The sequence below is a fragment of the Dermacentor albipictus genome, chromosome 9 (assembly GCF_038994185.2).
Source record: "Dermacentor albipictus isolate Rhodes 1998 colony chromosome 9, USDA_Dalb.pri_finalv2, whole genome shotgun sequence".
NCBI lineage: Eukaryota > Metazoa > Arthropoda > Arachnida > Ixodida > Ixodidae > Dermacentor > Dermacentor albipictus.
The window spans coordinates 30753189-30764739 of record NC_091829.1 but is presented as its reverse complement, the minus strand read 5'-3'; the positions used below and the strand labels follow the sequence as shown (position 1 = coordinate 30764739).

Genomic DNA, 11551 nt, shown 5'->3' with positions numbered 1-11551 from the left:
CGAACTCCCGATACAGCTTTCTGTTGCTCTATACATGCTACATAAAAGTGTTTTTCCAAGCATGAAAGAAGCCGGCAAATGCAATCAAATTGCCTTGAGCGGCCAGTCGCGTGTCAATGATAATATTTAATAAATTACACGATTAATTAAGAATAATTATGTAATTAGGCGGAATCAAAAGAAAACAGTCTGAGCATCTCCAAGCGACGCCAAACGGAATTACCTCGGTTCTGTCCAGCTACGTGACATTTGCGTATTTTTAAATCTTGATCCATGATAGTTGGGACACCTTGTATAGCGCTGAATGTTCGAGGTCTTCGTTCTTTTCGGACTGAAGGCCGATCTTAACATCGAGATTAAAAGAAACCTTCCTCCCATGATTGAACGTATGGATCCTTTTATCCCCGTTGTGGAATCGGTGTGTTCGTGACCCCCTGAAAAATTCCGGTCGCGCGTTTTCGGCATTCAAGTTTTCCTAGAAAGAAAAAAACACTATTTCGTCCTGTAGTTGACCGTATATATATTCAGGGCTCAGCGCTTTAGATAATCCGCCCGCATGGCATTCGGAGCTTCTTGTGCCATCTGTGGCCACTGAGGGACACTGAGTTGATGTAGAAGCGAGGGCCTTTGTGACGCATTGTGAATACATCTGTACCTTCCAGCGTTCGCGCAGCGTTCTCCGATGGCGCTAAAAGCACCGGCCGCCATGCAGGCCGATTATGGCGTATGACTCGCCCAAGCACTGCACCTGTTTTTGACGTATTAAAATGTGTAAGGATGGTAAACAAATGTACGGTTCGTCGAGCTCTTGCACTTAGGTTTCTTGTGCACCCGGGAGTAAAATTTATTTATCAAACGACGTTTTATAACTGTGTAATAAAAGTGGTACCAGCTGTGTGCATGCTCCTATATATTTGTAACCTGTTGCAAGTCGCAGTGTCTTCGTTGCTCGCTAAATTTAGCGAGCTGTTCCAGAGGGCGAAAAACGGAAGTCTTTTGGAACCTCTGTGTGCCGTGTGGAATTATTGTTTGGCTTGAATAGCGTACGAATGAATCGCAGAGGCCTCCAGTGGTCTACGAGATAGCGCTTAGTCTCTTAGAACGGCACACGCACGAGACCGCTTTGTTTGTCGTGACCAGGGGCGTAGCCAGGGGGGGGGGGGGAGGGGGGGGGGGGCTTATGGGGCTTCAGCCCCCCCCCGAAATTTTTTCGTGCTGTTCATGCACCGCCGACCAAAGCGACCCCCGGGGCCGGAAATCACTCTGGATTTTGTCTAGAATGTCTTTTTGATGCTCGAAAAGACATTTAACCGCGAAGACTGCAAACTCGGGCTAGATTTCGTGGCAACGCCCATACACCGGGAGTCACATAACGCCAAGCAGTCCCATCCGAGCACAAAGTTTCAAGGGCGCTTTGATGGTGAGCGGGCTTGCCGCGGCATCTCACTGAGGCCACGGAATCTATGGAGCGCATAGATATCAATTGCGAAACTTTATGGGTATAAATCTCATAAGCTCTTGATGTGAACGGTGCATTGACATTTCCAAAGTTGTGCTTTAGATTTTCAATTGCGGAACTTTGTGGGTTTAATGTTGTTATAAACATTTGACGCCAAAGGTCTATTGACTTTTCTAAAGTCTTACATGGGAACATACAACGAGACAAGCCAAATCAACACACTAGCAGACGAGTTGACAAAGCAGGCAGCGAGGTCCAATGAGACGAAGCGTTGGGGTGGTTCATTTGTGCCGTCATGTCACATAAAAAAATATCAACATTTTTTTAGCCTACGCCAGAACATCCATGTCAAGACACTAAAGCCAGCCAACGTAACTACGTTCTTATTTATTTTTTCTACTTTGACTTTTATTCGCGAGGACACATTGAGCCTCTTTTTTCTTTTTTGTTCTCGCTACCCTACCCGCGGGCTGCCAGAGCCAGCCAGAGCGCAAACGTTCTTCCCGTATGGCCCCGACCACGTTGCCGTGCACTTCGGTGCGCGTTCGGTTTGCTCTGGCCGAGTGGAATTTCACCGGACAGGGTTTTGAACGCTTTCTGGCTAGCAGACGAGAAAAAAAAAACTATGGTCGCTCGCCGCCATCACTGTGGGGACTCGAAGGATTGCACCGCATTCCTTGAGCGGAACCTTTCCGGAAAGTCTTGTTTCGCCGCTGTAGGATACTGAGCAGTATGCGTATGGTGCTCAGTGGACCAAGTGTCTCATGTTTTCTTCGGTATTCCTTCCGTAGCCCCATTAGGTGCCCGAAGTAGGCATTAGATTCTGGCCAACATACTTTCCTATGCGTTTTTTCATTCATTTTGGTGCCTCCGCCTCACAGAAAAAAAAATACATTGTTGCGGCGCAGCGAATTGTCGCATGGTGAAAGTTCGATTTTGATACTTCTTTTGCCGAAAGTAATGGGCGACGGGACGCTTCAGTTGCCGGATACGTTTATTATATTATTGCGAAAGCAATTATATGGACACTCATGGCGCATTCCTGCCATCGCCCTCATGTTTCGTATAAAGTCCAAGGGTGATAACATCGTGACCACGCGCTGCATGCTGTATGTGCGAGTGAAAGCGTAGGAGGGGAGGTGGAATGGGTGAGCCAACGATGGTGGCTCTGTCTTGTGTGCGCAAAGGAGAAAAGCGGGGAGCAAGCGCGCCGCCTTCCGTCGGGCGCAATACATCGGGGGGAGTGGATGGAATGGGGGCGGAATCTAGGATTCTGTGAATCTGTGATTGTGCAATATGTTTATTTGCCTTGTTTGAAGCATTATATACAGTTACTTCTTCTTACATACATAGACTCATTGGAGACTTATACGTATACTTAAATATCTTGTTGCCAGGTTTTGTGTATACATGCAGTGAAGTTTGTTTCCAGCGACACTTTTTTGTCCTTTATCAAGCCGTATTTTCGCATTTGCATATCCCATTGTATCTTTGCATTTCTAATGTACGAGGGCGAGTCAAATGAAAGTGAACCTACCCTAACCGCGCAATAATGGTTCGGTTCATTATCTGCGAGGCATGCGCGCAGGAGAACGGCATGTCTCATTTACAAAAGTGACACGCAGGTGTGAAGATAAATGTTCTTTGATGTTCTCGTACACTGGGTTGAATTTGGTTGCGTCACATAATGGACACTTCAAAAGTTGAACAGCTCGGTGTCGCTAATTTTTTGACAGCTGAAGGTGTTTCCAAAACAGAAATTAATCACGATATGACTGCCGTGTACGTTGAACACTGCATTTCATTGATCACTGTGAAGCGTTGGAGCAAACGGTTCAAAGGACGTTGCAAAGACATTGCAAGACCGGGCGAAAACCATCGTGCAATCACTCCCCACACAATTTCAAAGGTTCATGAGCTGCTGAAACAAGAACGGAGGATAAGCATCGATGCTTATCCGACGGCAGACCGTCTGAACATCAGTCACGGTTCAGTTCACGCCATAATTCATGAGCTGATCGGTTATCGGCTCTTTGGCGCGCAATGGATCCCCAAGATTGTTATCCATCGCGAGAAGACGGAGAAGTTTCGCGCTGCCTTGACTCATCTGATCGGGTATCACAATGAGCATGACGACTTCTTGTTTGCAACTGTGATCGGGGACGAATCTTGGTGTCACTACTACGTGCCTGAAACACGACGGCAAAGATTACAGTGGAAACATTCGAATTTACCACGCCCAAAGAACGTACAGGCCATCATTTCCGCTGGAAAGGTGTTGTTGACTTTTTTTTTCGATCGACAGGGTCCATTACTGATAGAATTTGCTAAATCTTGAGAAGCTATCAATTGTTTCCGATATTGTGAAACGCCAGAACGGCAGCGTGTCGCAATCGAGAACGAACAACGTGGAAAATTGACGGATGGGGTCATCTTGTTCCACGAAAATGCCTGTCCCCACGTCGCTTATGTGGTTAATACAAAAATGGCAAAGTTCAAGTGGGAAACGCTGTAACATCCGCCATGCAGCTCAGACCTGTCACCTTGCGACTTCTACATTTTGGGGCAACCGAAAAAACAGCTCAAGGGAACCAGATACAGACTTTTTGAAGCAGCAACCCAAGGAGTTTTATAAGACGGGAATCACGCAACTCGTTAGTCAATAGGACAAATGTCTAAATTCTCATGAAGACTACTTTTAAATAAAGTACCCCGTTGTTGGCTTATTCATTTGACTTGCCCTCATATATCTTGCAGAACTCCTGCTTTTTATACAAGCTCTCTGTCGCGACTATAACTTCGGTGCAATTACTACGATACACGACAAGGGACAGCTGCTCCTGCATAATACATTGGAACAAACGACAGCGTCATTGAGATTTTTCACTGGCCATTGCATATATACAAGAATGTAAGCACGGTTCTTAAATGACAAAGTTTCATTAACATATTTGTCCTCGACTTCTTCAGTTCATTGCCTTTTAATTTTTCATATCAGCGGCATGCACTGCTTTCCTGGTTTCGAACTGATATAGTTCTAAAGTTCATGTGATATTTTCTTTGCTTAATAAATAGACAAAAAACATGGAAGCATTGACGTCAGTTATGTTGGGCACAATTTTTGGCACATATGAGTATATTATTTTATGAAAGAATACATATTTTACTTGTATTTACAGTGCGTAGCTTTCAAGAATTCGTTTGCAGCATCTTTGGCAATGACAATGCAGTTATTATTCATGTATTTGATCCCTCGATAAATTGTTTAAGAGGAAGCTTTAGCTCGCGCCCAATCCGACGCGGCCTATTCAAATACTTGTAAAACGCAGAAACGCTTTTCTGAGATAATCCTGCTAATCGCTTTTATTGAAATTGGTTGCATTTGAGAGAGAAAGTTAAATCCTAGTGTCTGTTGGAAACAGAACTTCTATTTAGGGCCTGAATTTTGTTTAAAATATTTTGGAAAATTCGAAAGTTTGAAAAAAATAGAAGCACGACGTTTACAAACTAATAGCTATGCATGAAGAACAGATATTGTAGTTCTGTAAACGGCATTTATTATAACAGTCAAAGCGGACAAGTTTGCTGTGTCAATTTGTATCTTACGTGAATTGGTTACGTTGTGTACACGGGTTCTGCAAAAGCCGTATTTCCACAATACTAAATTTTTTTGAGATTCATGTGTAACATATCTATTTTGTCCGCTGTAGATGTACTATTAGATGCAATTCACACAATTGTGATATCATTTTTCATTGTTGAGTCACGGAGTTTTCAACTTGATAGTTTCGTTTTCTGAAAATGTTCTATTTTGGCCAATTTTTAATAAATAATTGACCACCTAAATGAAAAATTCGAAGCCAGTAGTCACTAGAAATAAACTTTTTCTTTTAAATGCAACAAACCTCCTCAAATTTGGTGAAGTGGTTGGAGGGAAAAACAAATTCCCCTTCTACATATACTTAAATAGGAGCACCCGAGCTAAAGCTTCCTCTTAAGGAGGAGGCTGAGCTGCAACATATATATATATATATATATATATATATATATATATATATATATATATATATATATATATATATATTGGGCCAGTGGCGTAGCCCCCCCCCCCCCCGCGAACAAAATTTCTGGCTACGCCACTGGTCGTGACGTAACGAAATACAGCAGTGCGGTTGGCCAGGAATGTCACACCGGTCTACACCACCTACACACTTGCCCACCTTCGGAGTTGCGCACCCGTTGTTGAGTCCACAGCGGGGTATCCGCAGAAAGAAACAACGCTGTGGCGAAGTGAAATTTGTAGGACGAGTATATATATAACTAAGACGACAATTCTCAGTTGCAGGCGCACAGGTGTCATGCCCTCTGCCGTTTAGGGATGCAGATTACGCTTGTTTGCACGCGCTAAAATCTGAATGCTCGCTCCTTGACAGTCGCGGGCCGTCGCGCAGAGGATTTGCACAAATTCTTTCGCGCGAAAGCGTACGCGCAGCTTCCCAGCGTGCACGTGTGTGTATAGGTGTTCGCGGTTTCGTGTGTCCCTTGTCGTAGTCAAAAGCTAAGTGACAAAAGCTGCAATCTTCAGTCGTAGAGGCACGCGACGGCTGTGGTATTGGAGTTGCAGTGTATAGCATATTTTTTGTTTCGTAATGACGAGATGGTGTGTACAATTCAACAAATAGTCGAAGGATCTGCTGAATACGGCAAGGAGCGTAAAACTGCTCTCCTGCGGAACGCCCATAGCGGACTGCAACCCAGTACAATCCTTCGTGCGTACGTGTGTGGAGCGGAATACGACGCACCTTCGCAAGCAGAGTGGCTTCCAGTTAGTGCCTGCCTCCTCCAATAGGGAAAGAGAGAAGAAACTTTCTTTCGGAGCAGCTCGCACTTCAAGGCGCCTGAGGGCGGAACCTGGCTGGGTTGGGCTGCGGAAAAGGGGGACAGAAAAAACGGTACAGGTTGTCGCCACACTTGTCTCTCTTCTCGTTCTGCGCATGCAACCTTCATGTCTGTTCTCGATTACCTATCCGTGTGAGGGCTATTAGCGCCATGATGTCACTAATGTGGTAAGCATATAACTTGCTGTCGCAAAGTAAAACTCTGCGTGATTACCTCCCTCGGAGGTACATATGACACATTAGGGGCTTCAGACAAGACGCTGCACGAACTCGTGAAAACGTTTGCTGTAGCTGACTTTACCGAGTGAATAATAAACTGGATGAAACAGAGACAGAGTTCAGGGACGTTGAATACGCAAACTGGAATGTTCATCACTACAGCGCAGGCGGTAGCTCAGTGTGGGCACGGTGATGCGCTTTTGTGACTCTCTGCTGCCGAGTTTCGCGAGGTCTCAATTGATCTCGATTTCGGTAACAGGTCTATCTGGCTAAGGGTGGTGCGGGGTGTGCAACACTATTTCTTTATGGAAGGCCATGCAGCATGCACGCAATGAGTGTGCACGACTTCCTCGCAACCACACGCGTTGCAAACGGCGATGCCTGCTATTTCAATCAAAAATAGATGAGAAATGAGAAGAAAAATAGATGCAAGTAGAACATTCTGGATTACAGTTTGCCTTGCTCTTTATATTAGGACATCTTGGAGCGATGTCCGAGCTTTCTGCTTTTAAGTTCTTCCTAACTGTATAACACCGCAGAAAAGATATTTACTGTCATTTTCTTTTTTCTTTTTTGCAAGACTAAGTTTCTCCGCGTACGCACCGTGCTGCGTTATCTGCGTGCCTCTTTCATTATTCATTTTCCTGTATTGAAGAATTAAAAATGAAGGCTGATAGCTTAATTCATTTGTAGCGTTGGGTAAAACTCAGGAAAGTGGTTGCCGTCGTTCACCTTTACAAATAATGGCAAGTGATATTACAAGGCCTGGCAATAATTTGTTTTGTGTGTGTGTTCCGGCGATAGTTTCAAACGGCCATGCTTAACACGCCACTTTGTCTGAAGCCCGACGCAGAGCCCCCCAAGGAAGCGATGACCAGAGAACCTGAAGGAATACTGTGATTTTTGTGACGTGGCTATGGGATGCATCATTTTCATGCACTGTTTATATGTACATTATTAAATTATCTTTGTAGCATTGTTATTACCTTGTCAACTGTATTACCCCTCCTGCATCAGTATGTTGACCTGCAGTATGAATAAATAAATAAAATAAATAAAAATATATATGGCCAGAAAGAAATTGAAAAAACATTTTTTTAAAACGAACAAAAAGGAGAGAGCAGCAAAGTGCCACTTGGAGGAGAAGGGGCAAAAGGAAAAGAACCCGTCAAATGGCTCGTGCGCAATTTCCTTTAAACGATGCTCTTTTATTTTTTCAATTTGCTAGAAATTTCATATTGATTCTATTTTGTTTTTTATTCCTTTCTTTTTTTAAATAAATTTTTGACTCTCTCTAATCTTTCTTGGTTCCTCGCTACGTGGGTAATCGCCAAGTGGTTATGTATGTGCCACGGCTGTACCGTCTCGACGTTAACGTTAAAAGGTTTCGGTGCTAATGTTTTCGTATATGTATAAGTTCCTGTACCATACATACTCCCTATAATTTCTTTTATCCTTTCCCTTCCATTTTATAATTCTAGAATTTGTTTGCAGAATTTGCGATATCTATTTTCGCTCATTCCCCCGCTGCGTTCCTCTGCATACTTGTTTGTTTGTTTGTTTCTCATGCAAGGACCACTGCAATCTGTAAACTATGAATTTCCGTTTTCTTTTTTCCTGTTTAGCACTAGCAATAATTATCGCTCCAGGTGGTCGAAATTTCCGGAGTACTTCGCTACGGCGTGCCTCATAATCAGAAAGTAGTTCTGGCACGTAAAACCACATAATTTAATTTTTTAGTTGCGTAATTATTGTCCCATCCCCTATACGGACAGTGGAATTGTGCCTGGGTGGAAATAATAATAAAAATGATTTTTTCTTTCCTCCATGTTTTGTGCCTTTTTACGGGGCTGTCATAATCATCACCAACAACATCAGTATCCTCATGCTTCATTCTATTATTGTTCAGAGTTGCACAGTTTGACAACAGCCGCAGGTCAATTCGCACAAGTTAATATAAGTACCGTTACGTCGCTATTATGGGTGCTTTCTCCGTTATTATATTTCGTCGCAAGGTCTTTTAGTCATTGTCTGTTATGCTTTTTTGAGCCCTAATCAAACATCTTTCTTTTTCACGCATTCTCTTCACAAATTTTGTCATAGCTGGTCGGCACCTAGTCACTTGATTTCGGCGTTGTACGGCCAGTTCCTCTCGCAGGTACCTGCCATGATTTAGCATGCAATTCCCGAGTTTCGTTTCATTCGTCGTCAAGCAGTCCTGTTTTGTGACTCTTACCTATTTAAAGCGAAGCTTTCTTTGTCTCTTGTTCCTACTCTGCGGCTGCATGGCTGTTGGCTGCTGCTGCTCAATTGCTGATTACACAACTTACGGCCATTGGATCGATATGCACCACTGGGTATGTGTCCGAATAAACAACTTGGAGCACATGGGCATGTGCAACTGCACGCGTGCCGCTTCGTTCATACATCTATATACACCGTGCGCGCAACCGCGCACCGCTCCTGGTCAAATTGTCTATACCGCATTTCCCGAGAATAAATGGTTAAAGTTAGCGCATCGTGATGTCTCTGTTTGCCCCTTTCGTCCGTGTCTGCTGGCACTATAGATGTTCTAAAAAAAAAAAGAACTGTGCGCTTTTCGGCCTATCTCTCGTTGTGGGTATGTGCCAATGATTGGAATCATCATCATCATCAAAATCAAGCCGCGGTCCGGGAACCGGTCGCTCCTCGACGCCTGGGATGCCGCCGCGAGCGTCGAACAAGCAAGCAGCCCCGCTCTGCCCTTGAGAAAGTTGGGGGTGGCCGCGGGGCAGAGTGGGAGGGCGCAGTCCGCACGCTCCGCGCGTCCCGGGCTCCCAAAATTCTCGCCGGCTATAACCGCCCCCCTCCCTCCCCTCTCCTCGCCCCCCTCGTACGTGTATAGGCGCCCGGGCCTGGGACGGGACGGTGCGTCGCTTGGGCGCGCTCGTAGTGGGACTGCACGAACGACGTATGCTCCGCGACAAGTCGAGCTTTCGGGTGCTCACAACGGGAGCCGGATCTGCATGGACAACGGCACCAACGGCGACCGCGGCACAATGAGTGAGTGTTTTTTGCGCATGTTCCGTATGCGCATACTACGCTGTAAACGTAACTGTACATAAAGGTCCATTGGATTCGACGCGAGCGGCGAAGATGCCGCCAGCACGAGCCCAAGAGGAGCGCGCCCGAAGGCGGCGATATGATGACACAGACGCAGAGAGGTAGCAGACACGAAGAACCCTTGAATACTTGGCGCATTGAACACTATAGATTACCACAGAAACAACTATGGGGACATTTATTAGAGTGTTTGTCACGGCTTCGGGTAGCCACTGTCATTTATCATTTAGCGTCGTTTATCACGGAGAACGGGACGGTTTTGTGATGTGCACTAGACGCACTGAGCAGTAAGTTCCGAGTAAATTACAATGTGCGCCATACGTATACACTGACAAGCAGGGTGATACGGATGCGGCGCTGGCCGCCGCATGCGGTTTGGGTCGCGTTTCAGGAGCAAGAAGCGGAGAAAAATGAGTCTACTTCGAGCAATAAAACAGAAATTTAATTAGCTTCTTTGCCGGCGTTTTTTTAGTTCGACCTTTCTGATTGTTCGACCAAACCTTGCGGTTCCGAAAAGGTCGAATTAACGGCTTTCGCGACTTAGTCAAAGCCATCTTGCTGGCCAACACAATGTCATCCCGAAGTGGGTTTTATGGCAATTAATGCTAGCACAATCTTATACAAGTGGAATCCGTACGCGTGTCTCGGGAAGATAGCTTCGCGGGGCAAAGAAAAATTCGTCCTGGTCAGGGTATCGAACCCGGGACCAGAACCTGGAGTGGGCTTCCTTAATATAGCTTCGTGTTGTACTCTCTCTATACATAGTATGCACGTGACGTCACATCCGCTGCTGTCGTCTGCTTTCGCTACCTTCTGCCATCTTGGGGTACCTTATCAACAGGCGCGCGCATAGGCCTGTAGGTTCCCCAAAATGTCGCTGCCGTAAACCGGAAGTCGCGGAGTATCGTTGAATGACGTACGTGCATACTATGTATAGTGAAGGTCGATTTTACATTTTATTTTCGTATGGATTGTTACCGGCGTGTAATGAGCTCGGCGCACGGCACGGGACACGTGATAAGCACGTGTTCTTTAAATTTGAATCCGCAGGTGGCAAATGGACGCAAGTCGCGTTCGTGGTGTCCGCCATCTTGGGCGCGTACCTCTTCAACCGCCAGCGTGTGAGCATCTATACCTTCGAGCCGCCGCTGGACGAGAGAATACCATGCGCTGCCGTGCCTTCCAGTAAGGGCGGCAAGCCACGAGCGGCCATCATTCTTGTATTTTCCCTCAGCCTTGCTGTTCAAACAACACGCAGCAGCCACAGAAAAAGAAAAAAAAAAAGCGGTTGTAATCACTAGCGGTCGCGCTTACGGTCCACTTCACAGGAAAACGTCAGTGCAGACTTTCTCATGGCTGTCTAAGTAGGCTTTTGAGGGTTCTCTTGAACACACTTCAGGGAACACAGAGTTTGCTAAAGTGAAAGTTAATTCAAGCGAAACATGGACATGTACTTTTTGTAGCTCTAAAGGCAACTATAAAGTAAAAAAATTTGGAGGACGCTTAAGTTTCGCCTGTAAGAGTGAAATGCGATAGCGTTCAAAGATCCCTGACTGCTTCTCGTGCTTCCCGGCAACTTCAGCTTATGTAACCATGATGTTTACCGGCTAGCGGTGGCGGCGAACGCTATGCACGAAGGCGAGTGGGTGAGCTTTCGGTAGAAACGCGGCGTGGGCCGCGGATGCGCGGAGGCGAGCGCCATCTGGAGGGTGTGCACGGAACCTAGCGGGTCGCACCCTTCTATGAATGGTAGAAACGCTGGAAAAGGGGTTTATGTTAGAGTTTACGCGTAGCAGGATTGTTTTCTGGTATATTCAAATTACAATCCGACACTATCATGCCTGTAGGTTGTGTTTAGGTTGTATATACTTTA

General features: G+C 45.5%; 1 protein-coding gene across 1 annotated transcript in view; it reads left to right on the top strand.

Annotated features, from left to right (window-relative positions):
- The first annotated feature begins 9214 nt into the window (after window positions 1–9214).
- LOC135912742 (probable maltase-glucoamylase 2) overlaps window positions 9215–11551 on the top strand; it is a 45198-nt gene continuing 42861 nt past the window's right edge. Inside the window, exons 1-2 of the mRNA XM_065445273.2 lie at window positions 9215–9618; window positions 10729–10863. Coding sequence (XP_065301345.1) covers window positions 9582–9618; window positions 10729–10863 — 172 coding nt within the window. The 5' untranslated portion in view covers window positions 9215–9581. The remainder of the gene's footprint in view (window positions 9619–10728; window positions 10864–11551) is intronic.